Source organism: Equus przewalskii, chromosome 15 (genome assembly GCF_037783145.1).
Source record: "Equus przewalskii isolate Varuska chromosome 15, EquPr2, whole genome shotgun sequence".
Taxonomy (NCBI): domain Eukaryota; kingdom Metazoa; phylum Chordata; class Mammalia; order Perissodactyla; family Equidae; genus Equus; species Equus przewalskii.
The window spans coordinates 83,476,603-83,490,803 of NC_091845.1; the positions used below are offsets into that span (position 1 = coordinate 83,476,603).

General features: G+C 37.3%; 1 protein-coding gene across 12 annotated transcripts in view; it reads right to left on the bottom strand.

Annotated features, from left to right (window-relative positions):
- The window catches only part of HLTF (helicase like transcription factor), a 68,982-nt gene that overhangs the window by 7,096 nt on the left and 47,685 nt on the right, over window positions 1–14,201 (bottom strand). For 6 of the 12 annotated variants that reach the window (XM_008531943.2, XM_070576273.1, XM_070576271.1 and 3 more), the window contains exons 19-23: window positions 10,266–10,390; window positions 3,473–3,663; window positions 2,034–2,159; window positions 1,612–1,724; window positions 1,091–1,271 (exon numbers count right to left, since the gene is read on the bottom strand). In XM_008531943.2, the coding sequence (XP_008530165.1) occupies window positions 1,091–1,271; window positions 1,612–1,724; window positions 2,034–2,159; window positions 3,473–3,663; window positions 10,266–10,390 (736 nt within the window). The remainder of the gene's footprint in view (window positions 1–1,090; window positions 1,272–1,611; window positions 1,725–2,033; window positions 2,160–3,472; window positions 3,664–10,265; window positions 10,391–14,201) is intronic. The other 6 variants (XM_070576274.1, XM_070576275.1, XM_008531946.2 and 3 more) reach the window with 1 other exon arrangement.

A 14,201-nucleotide genomic window follows, 5' to 3' on the forward strand; every position in this document is an offset into this window, starting at 1 on the left:
CCAGCCCTGTGGCCTAGTGATTAAGTTCAGTGTACTCTGCTTCAGTGGCCTGGGTTCAGTTCCCAGGCGCAGACATACACTACTTGTTGGCGGCCATGCTATGGTGGGAAGCCATATACATAACAGAGGAAGACTGGAACAGATGTTAGCTCAGGGCAAATCTTCCTCAAGCAAAAAGAGGAAGATTGGTAACAGATGTTACCTCAGGGAGACTCTTCCTCAGCAAAAAAAAAAAAAAAAAAGGAAGGAAGGAAGGAAAAGGTGCTCCTAGGTGGATACAGTTCTAGGTCACACAGTTTGGTGAATAAAGTTTAGAGTGAATTCTAGCTCCCACTCTACCCCTAACCCGTACTGCACAACCACAAGTGATTGCACTGTATTAGACACTAAAATTTACCTAAAACATTCCATGAATGTTACTTGTTTCTAAAATTGTGATGCCAGACCACTTGCACCTGAATCACCTATGATCTATAAAGAAAAGCTTCTTGGGGCTCATCCAAGAACTCATAAATCTCTTGAGGAGAGAGATCAGAAATGACAATTTACATAATTCTTAGACACATTAAAGCTTGAGCCCATTAGCACCATGATGGTAACTACTCCGTCTATCTTGTTTACAGCCAGATTCCCAGTGCCTATAAGACTCCCTGACACAAAGCAGGATCTCATTACTTGTTGGCCAAATGAAAGAAACCATTATCCAAAGAGAGTACAGTTAACAGACACAATCAGTACATAGATGAGAAGTAGAAAAGCACAATGCTTAAGAACATGAACTCTGAGCCTGGTGTGCACAGTACTAGCTGTGATATTAAGCAAGCTATTTCACTTCTTGATGCTTCAGTTTTCTCATATGTAAACTAGGGATGATAACATCATCTACCTCATAGGGATGTTGTGAAAATTTCAGGTGATATATGTAAAGCACTTAAGAGAAAACTCTCAATTCACATTTAGCTAAGTTATCTATTTCTAAAATTTGCCTAAGAATTGTCATAAGCAATTATAACTATGAAGGTATTTACCAAATAGTTTTTTTTTTAAAGAAATAAGTAGTAACATATCAAAAAGTCTACAAACTACTTACTGGATCCATTAAAAATACTCGAGAAGCTGCAGAAAGATTCAAACCAACTCCACCTGCTTTTAAGGATAGAAGCATTACAGTTGGAGATCCTGCTTCAGTGTTTTGAAAACACTGAATTGATTCAACTCTTTTCTTTTGGGCCATAGAACCATCCAATCGTGTAAACACAAATCCAGAGGCTCTAACAGAAGGGACAAAAGAAACAAGTAACACTTACTATACTATAAACACATGTTAAGTAATTATAAATCTCTTCAGTCAGCGAATTCTTTCACTCATTTATTTTGACAAATATTTACTAACCATTGACTAATGTCAGGCTCTGCATTCAACTTTTTCCTGATAAATTCATGACTTAATTTTTAAAATCCTATGCCACAGGAAATATTCTTTTTAGTGACTCTGAATGTTATTTTAGATAGATAAAATTGGTAAAACAAAAACAATGCTTTTTTGCTAGCCAAATCAAAACACTTACATAAAATCCTTTTACTCAAAGTGAGAAACACCACTGAACTTACCTGAGTGGTGTTTCTATTAAAGACAGGAAAGTTGTAAACTGAGAAACAACTAAACTTTTTATGTTGGGGTTCGTCTTTCTTAAGTCAATCAATGCATGCATTAGAGCATTAATCTGAAAAAAATTAGAACACCCATTAGACTCCATTGTTAATTGACAAAATACATTCAAAATTTTTTTATTGTGAAGAGAAAGGTCCTGCCATGTTATCTCTCTAAAATGCGAAAGTAAAAGACCACTAATTTTTTATAAAAAGACTGAAAGAATACTATCGTAATCTGAACACTCTCTCCCCTCTCAAATTCACCACTAGAAATAAAACAAAAAGCCAGTAACCACCAACAAAATATAATACTCAAATGACAGGATTAAAAGCAGAATTATTATTTTTATACATGATATATTTGTGCATGTGTATTTTACCTTTGAACTGGATGTCCATTCCATATTAGACTTTCTCTCAGTGTCACGTGCCAATTCTTCTGGAGGACATTCTAATAAATTGTCTCCATGTATATCATTTCTGCATAAAGGGCATTTAGCATGTGGCTAGGAAAGAACAAAGTATGAGTGACACTTATCAGAGGAACAGAAATATAAATGTCCCTAAAATTTTTTAAAAGCATGGTAAATTCTATATCCCTAATAGCATTTTATTAAGCCTTTTATTAGATTCATCTATTTGAGATAAATCTGTACAGGCTGAACTCCAGGTAGATATAACATTCTAATGTGGAAAGTGGGACAAGTTAAAAAGAGCAAAAGTATATAATCTCGACTAGCAGGAGCTTGAAACAATAAATACACTGCAGACAAGTAAAGAAATCATGAATAAGAGTTTCTTGAACCTAACTACAATACAGCATGCTAGCTGAAACTATTCTTTAAAAGAAAAAAAAAAATCCCTTCTTAATGGCTTATGAAGCCAGTCGGGCTCTGTTAAATCCTATCAAGTTCATTCAAAGCAGTTAACTGTTGTGTCCATGTATACCAAGACACGCTAATAAAATAAGATTATCTCTTAAATAACTATATACTAAATACGATTACAACAAAAAAGATTCTGAAACTAAACCAATGTTAGAAATCAGTATAGTGGGGTTACCTTTAGGGAGGAGGGAGAGGGAAAATATTGGGAGGGGACACAAAGACCTGGGTAGTAATTACATGGATGTGTTACCTTCATAATTCACTGAGCTATACAATCATGACTTGTGCACTTTTTTCCTATATGTATATTATATGTCAATAAAAGTGTTTAAAAAATTCTACCTCAGCTGAAGGCCTGCTTAAAGGATTATTCCACTTCAAAAAATTCTACCATACAGAAGAATCTAGACCTACCTTATCTAATACAATAGCCAATAGCCACATGCAGCAATTAAACCCTTGAAAAGTGGTAAAGCCAAACTGAGATGTGCTGTAAAGAGTACAATACCACTAAATTTTGAACACTTAAGATAAAAAAATCATGTAAAGTATCTCATTAACAATTTTTGTATTTCAGATAGACCAGATACATAAAAATGTATTATAAGAATTAACTTCATCAGTTCATCTATTCAGTAATGGGAGACACAAAGAGAATTTTAAATTCTCTATTTACTGGACAGCAATGATCTAAACAATTGGTGGAACTAGGATATTGACTGTGAAACATGCCTCCAAAAATATGTCTTTTGTCAAGGGCTTAATTATAAGAATATACCACCTATTAAAACACTGATAGTTAACCATAAAAGGTGTGCTAGTAAATAAAGGTGCAAAACTTTTTACAGTCTGTTGAACTTGAGTTTTCATTACACTCAAGACTGGTGCGTCACTCCATCAAACACTGAATCTGTACCGAGCATAAAACTAACCTGCTCATTCTGAATGACTTGGCAAATGCAGGGTTTACAAAAGACATGTGCACAATGTGTTATAACAGGAACGGTTAAAGAATCCAAGCAAATTGCACATTCTTCATCGGAACCAGAACTGAGAATTAACTTCATCTTCCTTATTAACTTCTTTCGTAGTTCTTCAGGTCTATCATTTCCTAGAGAAAAGGCTGAAAAATTAATTCCAGAGCAAGATTTGTAATATGACTAGAAAAATTAGTATTCCTCACATAGGGAAAAGTTTCGCTTTGGAAGTTTTACTTTAGGTCTTTTTCTATCACGGGCAAAAAGCAAGGTTTAAATTTCAAATTTTAAGAAAAATTCAGAAGCTAAAATAGTAGCCAATCCGCATAATATACCTTACAGAGGGAAGTGACATCAGCATCATGGTGGAGTGAGTTGTTCCCTCAGCCTCTCCCCTTTAAGTTAACTAAATGGACATTCATTAAACAGCAAAGGACTCCCTGCACACCACAACAGGACTTCTGAAAGATCCATGCAGCTATACATCTGAAGTTGGGTGGACTGGATCCCTGGGAGGCAGCAGAATTAAGCAAGCACATCCCTCCCCGTCCCAGGCGGCAGCAAGCCAGTTTGAAGATCCTCACACAGCAGCTGCACGTGACTGTAGGAGGCGGGGACAGCCCAGCCTGCACGAACACTTTCAGAGTTGCAGCCCAGCCCGTAGGAGCAACCAATGTGCCACAGCGGCCCTGCCTATGGGAACGCTCTACACTGAGTGGTGCCAGCTAAGCTGTTGTGTGGGCACCCCTCCCCACTAACAGACCGCTGTTGAGAAGACGCCCCACCAGCCCAGAAGGCACCCCTGCTTGCAGAGCACAGCAGCCCATAGGATCTGCCAAGTGGCAGCTCAGCCCCCATGTAGGCAACCCTCCTGCCTAGCAAGCAGCAGCTCAGCCGGTCCCCTGCCAAGCACAGAGGCCCTGACGATGGTGCCAAACCTGCCCACCCAGTGCAGAGGCCCTGCCCATGTCAGTGCAACCTGCAGAGGGGTTGTGGCCAGCCTGGGTGAACACAGAGTAGACCTACCCGCAACAACTTCCAGCAGACGGGGTGGGATCAGAAAACACAGCTCCTGCCCCTGCCAAGCAGTGGCAGGTGGAATCTGCAACCTGATTCTACCACAAATGCACCAGCAAAGGATCAGTTCATCAAACACCATAAAGAACTACATTAACACCTCACAGTAGAAGGAAAATGACAAATTTCCTGAAACCAATCCTGAACTCACAGAAATCTACAATCTAACAGAGAATTCAAAACAGTTATCATAAAGAAACTCAACAAGAAAACTCAGACAGTTCAATGAGCTCAGGAATAAAATCAATAAGTGGAAGAAACACTTCACCAAGAGATTAAAACTCTAAAAAAAAAAACCGAACAGAAATTCTGGATATGAAAAATACAATTAATGAGATAAAAAATAATCTAGAGTCCATAAAAAATAGAGCTGATGTTATGGAGGACAAAATTAGTGATTTAGAGGATAGAAATATAGAAACACTTCAGGTGGAGGAGAGAGAACTAAGATTTTTAAAAGAACGAAGAAATTCTTCAAGAAATATCCAACAATTAGGAAAAGCAACATAAGGATTATAGGTATTACACAAGAAGAAGGGAGGGAGAAACAAGCCGAGAGCTTATTCAAAGAAATAACTGAGAATTTCCCAAACCTGGGGAAGAAACTGGATTTACAAGTACACGAAGTCAACAGAACTTCTAATTACACCAATGCAGAAAGACCCTTCTCCAAGGCATATTCTATTAAAACTGGCAAAAGTTAACAACAAAGAAAAAATACTAAGGGCAGCAAAGCAGAAGAAAATAACCTACAAAGGTTATTTGTATCTTTCTCAGCAGATTTCTCAACAGAAACCTTATAGGCTAGGAGAGAATGCAATGATATATTGAAAATATTGAAAGAGAAAAACTTTCCACCAATACTCTCTATCCAGCAAAACTATCCTTCAGATATGATGGAGATACAAAAGTTTTCCCAGACATACAAAAGCTGAGGGAGTTCATCGCCACTCAACTTCCCTTACAAGAAATGATCAAGGAAATCTTCATACCTGAAACAAAAAGGCAAACGTCTACAAAACCTTCAGCAAGGAGATAAACAGAAAATTACAGCTCTATATGAGAACAGGCCAGTAAACAATTATAAAAGATAAAAGGAAAGAAAGCATCAAAAATAACTATAAACCCTTCAATTTAGTCATAAACCCACAACACAAAACAGATTAATTTTGTGACAACAAAAACTCAGAAAGGGAAAATGAAAGGAGAGGAAACTGCTTAACTGGAGATAAGACAGTATTAAAAAATGGACTGTCTCATCTATGAGATCTTTTATACAAACCCCATGGGAACCACTAAACAAAAAATCAGAGCAGAGACACAAATCATAAATAAAAACTGAGAAAACCATCACAGAAAACCACCAAACTGAAACGGCAGTCAGAAATACAAGGGAAAAGAAACAATGGGAATTATAGACCAACCAGAAAACAAGAGACAAAGGGCAGTACCAAGCCCTCATATATAATAATTACTCTATAAAGCACCCAATTAACAGACCTAAAGGGAGAAATTAGCAACACAATAATAGTAGGGGACCTCAACACCCCACTTACATTAATGGACAGATCATCCAGACAGAAAGTCAGCAAGGAAAACAGTGGATTTAAATGAAACATTTGATCAGATGGACTTAATAGATACATATGGAGCATTCCATCCCAAAACAGCAGAATACACATTCTTCTCAAGTGCACATGGAACATTGTCCAAGACAGACCATACGTTGGCAAACAAGGCAAACCTCAATAAATTTAAAGAGATTGAAATCATATCAAAGATCCTTTCCAACCACAATGTTATAAAACTAGAAATCAACTACAAAAAAATGCTGGGCAAGTCACAAATAGGTGGAGACTAAACAACATGCTACTGAACAACCACTGGATCAAGAAATCAAAGGAAAAATCAAAAAATACGTGGAGACTAACGAAAATGAAAATACAACATACCAACTCCTGTGGGATGCAGCAAAAGCAGTTATAAGAGGGAAATTCATAACAATACGTGCCCACCTCAACAAACAAGAAAAATATCAAATATTAAACTATACCTAACAGAACTAGAAAAAGAAGAACAAAGCCCAAAGTCAGCAGAAGGAGGCAAATAATAAAAATCAGAGCAGAAATAAAGACTAAAACAATAATAGAAAGGATCAACGAAACTAAGAGCTGTTTTTCTGAGGAAAAAAACAAAACTGACAAATTGTTAGTCAGACTCACTAAGAGAAAAAGAGAGGGGCCAGGCGGGTGGCATAGTGGTTAAGTTTGGGCACTCCGCCTTGGCAGACTGGGATTCATAGGTTTGGATCCTGGGCACAGACCCACGCACCACTCATTAAAACATGCTGTGGTGGCATCCCACATATAAAATAGAGGAATACTGGCACAGATGTTAGCTCAGTGACAATCTTTCTCAAGCAAAAAGAGAAAGACTGGCAACAGATGTTAGCTCAGGGCCAATCCGCCTCGCACACAAAAAAGAGAGAAGGCTCAAATAAATAAAATTAGAAATGAAAGAGGAGAAATTACAAAGGATACCACAGGAATACAAAGAATTATAAGAGAATGCTATGAAAAACTACATGCCCACAAATTGGACAACCTAGAAGAAATGGACAAATTCTTAGACTCACACAACCTCACAAAACCGAATCAAGAATAGAGAACCTGAATAGACCAATCATAAGTAAAGAGATCAAAACAGTAAACAAAAACCTCCCAAAAAACAAAAGTGCAGGACCAGATGGCTTCTCTGGAGAATTCCACCAAACAGTCAAAGGTCTAATAGCTATCCTTCTCAAACTATTCCAAAAAAACCACAGAAGACAGAACACTTCCTAACTCATTCTACCAGGCCAATATCACCCTGATCCCAAAGCTAGACAAGGACAACACAAAGAAGAGAAATCACAGGCCAATGATGCTGATGAACACAGATGCAAAAATCATCAACAAAATATTGGCAAATCGAATAGAGCAATACAGTAAAAGGATCATACACCATAATCAACTGGGATTTATACCAGGGATGCAGGGATGGTTCAACACCCACAAATCAAGCAATGTGATAAACCACATTAACAAAATGAGTAATAAAAATCATATGATCAGCTCAATAGATGCAGAGAAAGCATCTGACAAGATCCAACATCCTTTTATGATTAAAAAAAAAAACTCTCAATAAAATGGGTATAGAAGGAAAGTACCTCAACATAATAAAGGCCATATATGACAAACCCTCAGCCAACATCATATGTAACAGTGAAAAACTGAAAGCCATCCCTCTGAGAGCAGGAACAAGACAAGGGTGCCCACTCTCACCATTCCTATTCAACATAGTACTGGAGGTTTTGGCCACAGCCATTAAGCAAGAAAAAGAAATAAAAGGTATCCAAATTGGAAAGGAAGAAGTAAAACTCTGGCTGTTTGTGGATGACATGATTCTATATACAGAAAACCCTAAAGAATCCACCAGAAAGCTATTAGAGATAATCAACAACTACAGCAAAGTGGCAGGGTACAAAATCAACTACAAAACTCAGTTGCACTTCTATACACTAACAATGAACTAGCAGAAAGAAAAGTTAATACAATCCCATTTACAATCACAACAAAAATAATAAACTATCTAGGAATAAGTTTAACCAAGGAGGTGAAACCTACACACTGAAAACTAAAAAACATTGTTGGAAGAAATCAAAGACATACAGAAATGGAAAGACATTGCATGCACATGGATTGGAAGAATAAACATAGTTAAAATGTCCATATTACCTAAAGTAATCTACAGATTCAATGCAATCCCAATCAGAATTCCAATGACATTCTTCATGGAAACAGAACAAAGAATCCTAAAATTTATATGGAACAACAAAAGACCTTGAATAGCCAAAGCAATCCTGAGAAAAAAGAACAAAGCTGGAGGCATCACAGTCCCGGACTTCAAAATATACTACAAAGCTATAGTAATCAAAACGGCATGGTACTGGCACAAAAACAAACACACAGATCAATGGAACAGAATTGAAAGCCCAGAAATAAAACCACACCTCTACAGATAGGTAATCTTTGACAAAGGAACCAAGGACATATAATGGAGAAAGGAAAGTCTCTTCAATAAATGTTGTTGGGAAAACTGGACGGCCACATGCAAAGGAATGAAAATAGACTATTATTTTACACCATACACAAAAATTAACTCAAAATGTATTAAAGACTTCAATATAATACCTGAAACCATAAAACTCCTAGAAGAAAATATAGGCAGTACACTCTTTGACAGCAGTCTTAGCAGCATCTTTCTGAATACCATGTCTACTCAGGCAAGGCAAACAAGGAAAAATACACAAATAGGACTACATCAGACAAAGTCTGCAAGGCAAAGAAATCATGAACAAAAGGAAAAGACAACCCACCAAAATGGGAGAAAATATTTACAAATTGTATATCCAACAAGGGGTTAATTTCCAAAATATATAAAGAACTCACACAACTCAATAACAAAAAGACAAACAACCCATCAAAAAATGGGCAGAGGATATGAACAGACATTTTCCCAAAAAGATACAGATGGCCAACAGGCACATGAAAAGATGTTCAACATCGCTAATTATTAGGGAAATGCAAATCAAAACCACAATGAGATATCACCTCACACATGTCAGAATGGCTATAATTAACAAGACGAGAAATAATTAAATGTTGGAGAGGATGAGGAGAAAAGGGGAAACCCTCATACACTGCTGATGGGAATGCAACCTGGTGCAGCCACTATGGAAAACAGTATGGAGATTTCTCAAAAAATTAAAAATAGAAATACCATACAACCCAGCTATGCCACTACTGGGTATTTATCCAAAGAACATGAAATCAACAATGCAAGAAGATCTATGCACTCCCATGTTCTTTGCAGCAGTATTCACAATAGCCAAGACGTGGAATCAACCCAAGCACCCGACTGATAAATGGATAGAGAAAATGTGGCATATATACACAAATGGAATACTACTCAGCCATTAAAAAGGCAAAATTGTCCCATTTGCAACAACATGGATGAACCTTGAGGATATTATGTTAAGTGAAACAAGCCAGACAGAGAAAGACAACCCCCAAATGATTTCACTTACATGTGGAACACAAACACAAACATGGATAAAGAGAACAGATTAGTGGTTACCAGAGGGTAAGAGGGTGGAGAGCAGTGTGGGCGAAAGAGGTAAAGGGGCCTATCTGTATGGTGACGGATAAAAACTAGACTGTTGGTGGTGAGCACAATGCAGTCTATACAGAAACTGATATATAAGAATGTACATCTGAAATTACAATATTATAAACCAGTATGACCTCAATAAAATAATTTTTCAAAAAAACCACATATATACACTATAGGAAAACATCATTATAACGCAATCTACATGTACTACCACAGAATAAAAGGCAGATACAATTTGAATCTTTCATCTAAGAGCATCTATCACTCGAAACACTGGAAGACCTCATTAATATTCCATTTCATTGGTAAGAGATTCTTGGGTATATTTCCAGTTGAATGCTATACTAAAAACAATGTCCATTTAACAAATAAACTAAATTTAGCCCATATGAAAAAGTTCTCATTCTGATTGAAATATCTCTAATATCTATAATGGTGTAAATTTATATTTACTCACCTGAAGGACCACTGGAAGACACTGCACTTGTAAGAAGGTGAGTGTGACAACAAATCTGCCGCAATCTAAGCAGAAGACCCAGGACATCTGCATAGTGTGCAAGGACAGTCCCTTCATTAAAATACCTAAAGATAAAAATGTTAGTATTATGAGGGCCTCTAGACAATAACACTTCCTATTCTAAAACAGTGGAATAAAAACAGCACTGTTCTCCTCGTCTCTGGAAATCACTTCAAAACAAGAACGGAAAACAGAACAGCAAACTCTATCTTTAATGAAACCAGAAGAGATTTGTAACGATAAAGCAAAATATACGAGAAACTGCTGCCACCTGCAGTAAAAGTCAGATAGGAAGATACTGAGAGATATGACCACAGATTTCAAACAGATCTGCTAGAGCACAATGATTCAAAATAGATGGCATGTCCTGAGGGAAAAATCAAAATCTCTCATGTGCAAAAACCAGGTGTATAGCTGGTGGTTTGAATTTCCCTGGACAAGTTTTACACCAGGAAGGAAGGAAGGCAAGCTGAATAAGGAAACACACGGACCTACTATGTTTTCAGAAGACTATGGGCACAACATTCTACACTGTAAGGAATCCTAAAGTTTCTGATCTCTGTTATACGAGCACAAGTAAAACCTGAAAGAACTCACCTGTAACCCTGAGTCACAACTAAATAGGGATATTTCCTGTTAGTCTGGGACACAGCTATGATCCCTCCTCCTTCTCATGATTCTCTTGCAAATAGCTAGTCCAGAAAAAACTCAAGGCATTCAAAAAATAATAACCAGGAAAGAACAAGGGAGGAAACAAATGGCAGCGAAAGAAAAATGTTGTCATACAGCAAATAAAAATTATGACCAAGGATACTGCCATGATTTAACACCACTAAATAAAACAATCCCTACTAAAAAAAAAAAACACAATAGCTTAAAGTAGAGACAAAGAGCTTTGAAAAGGTATGGCAGAACAATGCAGAAATGAAAGATGAGCTCAACAGCATGAAAGAGAAAAGTAAACCATCAGAGAAATGAAAGCCACATTGAAACCAGTATAAAAGAGACAAGCCACTGATCAAAACACAGGAAAGAATGTGGGAAACAGGATAGAGAAAAGCAAAATTAAACAGAAAGATGTAAAGGATTAGAATAAAATGATACCCATGGAAAACAAAAACATATACAAGGAGAGAAATAAAATACTGGAACAGAAAACAGTATTTAAAGAAAACTTTCCAGGAAAGGCGGGCAGAAAGTGCCTAGAGTTCACAGATTTAAATGTTACCACATGTTCCAGAAAAAAAATCAACAGAGAGAGGTCCTGGTCAAACTGCTGGACTTTAACAAAAAATTTAAATAAAATCAGAGTTTTCCACAGAAGCATTCAATATAAACTATAGTAGAACAATGAGTACAGGTTCTGAAGGAAGAAGAGGTGATTCAAAAATTATAAACTAAGGCAAAAATCTGACAGCTAAGTATTAAGGCGATAGAAGAAATATAGCCTAACGGTGAAGAGCACAGACTCTAGAGCGAGACTGTCTGAGTCCAAAACCTGGCTCTGTCAATTAACTATAAAATCTTGGGCAGGTTTCTTAACCTGTGTCTTGAGTTTCCCTCAGCTGTAGCAGTGGCACAGTAATAATACATACCTCACAGAGGACTGTTGTGTTAAAAAAGTTAGTATATGCAAAGCATTTAGAATAGTGCCTGGACTATGGTAAGTGATCCATAGACAGACAGACAAATAGATATCTGCTGTTATTATTAGTAATAGTATTACGTCAATAAATACTTCTAAATATTCAAGAATGCAAGGAATAGGCACTGTAATACAAAGGTTAAATTTACAAGCTCTAGAACCAAACTGTCTGAGTTTAAAAACCAGCTGTCATTCATTAGCTGTGTGACATACATAGCACAAGTTCCCTAACTGCTCTGTGCCTCAGATTCTTCATCTGTAAAATGTGGGATAATCAGTGTACTGACTTAATATCATTGTTGTGAATTAATACGTAACACACAAAAAGCACTTCGATGAATGCATAATACCTAGCAAGTGCTCAACCTACTAAAAAGAATACTTTTAAAACAACATATTTCTTCTCTGAGAAGTTTCACAATAAAATTATTCTTTTTCAACCTTTTCAAATAGAACAACCTTTACCAACAGTCTAATTATTCCCCGGCACAGTCACTTCTTAACACTGACAATCAGCAGTTCAGGTTAAGAAATCTCTTTTGAGTGCTAGATATTGGAGTAGAGCCCTCCTCCCAGCCCACCAGCCGCCCCTGTCTTCTTTGTTAGACCTCCTCACTAACTTCACTCCCTCTCTCCATGATCTCATCCAGTCTCGTGGCTTTAATGACTACTTACACACAGATGACTCAAATTTATATATCAAACCAAGAACAGTCCCATGAACTCTAATTGCACATCCAACTAAATATGCAACATCTCCACTTAGAAATCTCACACATCGCACAATGTGCCCAAAACTGAGTTCCTGATATTGCCTGAAAGAACTGTGCTCTTCCCATAGCCGTATTTCTGCAAATGGTAAATTCCATCCTTCTAGTAACTCATGTGAAAAACCCTGGAGTTATCTTTGACTCTTCTCTCTCGCATTCCATACAATACCAATACGCAAGTTCTGTTGGCTCTACCTTCAAAACATAACAGAATCCAGCCATTTCTCACCTCCTTCATCACTACTACCACACCATCTCTTACTTTGATTATTGCCACTGTTCTCCTTATTTATGCCCTTACTCCTACAATCTAAACCTGAACACAGCAGCCAGTGATCCTTTTAAAATATAAATAAGATTATGTCACTCTCTTGGCTCAAAATCCTTCAAAGGTTTCCAATCTCATAAAAAGTAAAAACCAAAGTCCTCGAAATATGCCACAATGCCTTACAAAATCATCATCCCCTCCTACTCCAATATTTCTGACATCACTATTTCTCATCTTGCTCATCTTATCCAGCCATACTTGCCTCTGTGCTGCTCTTCAAGCTTACCAGGTATGCTCCCAACTCACTGCCTTTACACTTGCTCTTCTCTGCCTCAAATACCCCTCAACCCCTATCTCCTTTAGATCTTTTCCCACATATCACCTTCTCAGTGAGGTCTTCCCTAAATACCCTACTAAAACAGCTTCAGCACTCTCTATCCCCTTTTCCTGCTTTGCTTTTTTCCCATAAAATTTAAATTTTTTTTTTTGGTCTATTTCCTCCCATTGAAATATAAACTCAAGGGCAGAGACTTTTGTCCATTTTACTCTACTGTATCCCAATGTGTATAACAGTGCCTGGCACACAGGCACTTAATAAAGTTTGGTTGAAAGAATATGAACTTTCAATCACCCCTGCAAGATTCTGACTCTGAAATCTCTTGCTTAGAACAAACTTTCTCATTCTAATTCCTATTTACCCTGCTTTGTACTTCACTAAAGTTCTTATGTCTTGAAGCTTCCCCTATTTTCTCAGTCCTGCTCTGCCTTCATCTGTCTCCCACTCCTTCTGGTTCCTATGGGCATTCACATCAACTATGCTCTTGCTTGGACTAGAATTTCTCACCTTCTACCAATCCCCAATCTTTTTAATCTACTTCATCAGCTCGAATTCCCAGATTTCCACGTGTTGTCGGAAAGTCATATTGATTTAACTTCTGCCTATATCCAATACCACATGAAGGCTCTCTACCACTCTTAAAAACCTGACCTTTCTACGATGGCTACAAATCCAGTCTACCCTGGTCAACTTCCCACCACCTTGCTCACCTTAGACACCTTCATCTCATATTCACGGATTGTACTTTTGACATTATTTACCCCCACACTAGGCTTCACTTTTTTCCACCAATTTGCTTTATTCTTTTGTATCTGTACCCTCTTCCATGTTCTCATCCTCTCAAGGCAGCTCCCCA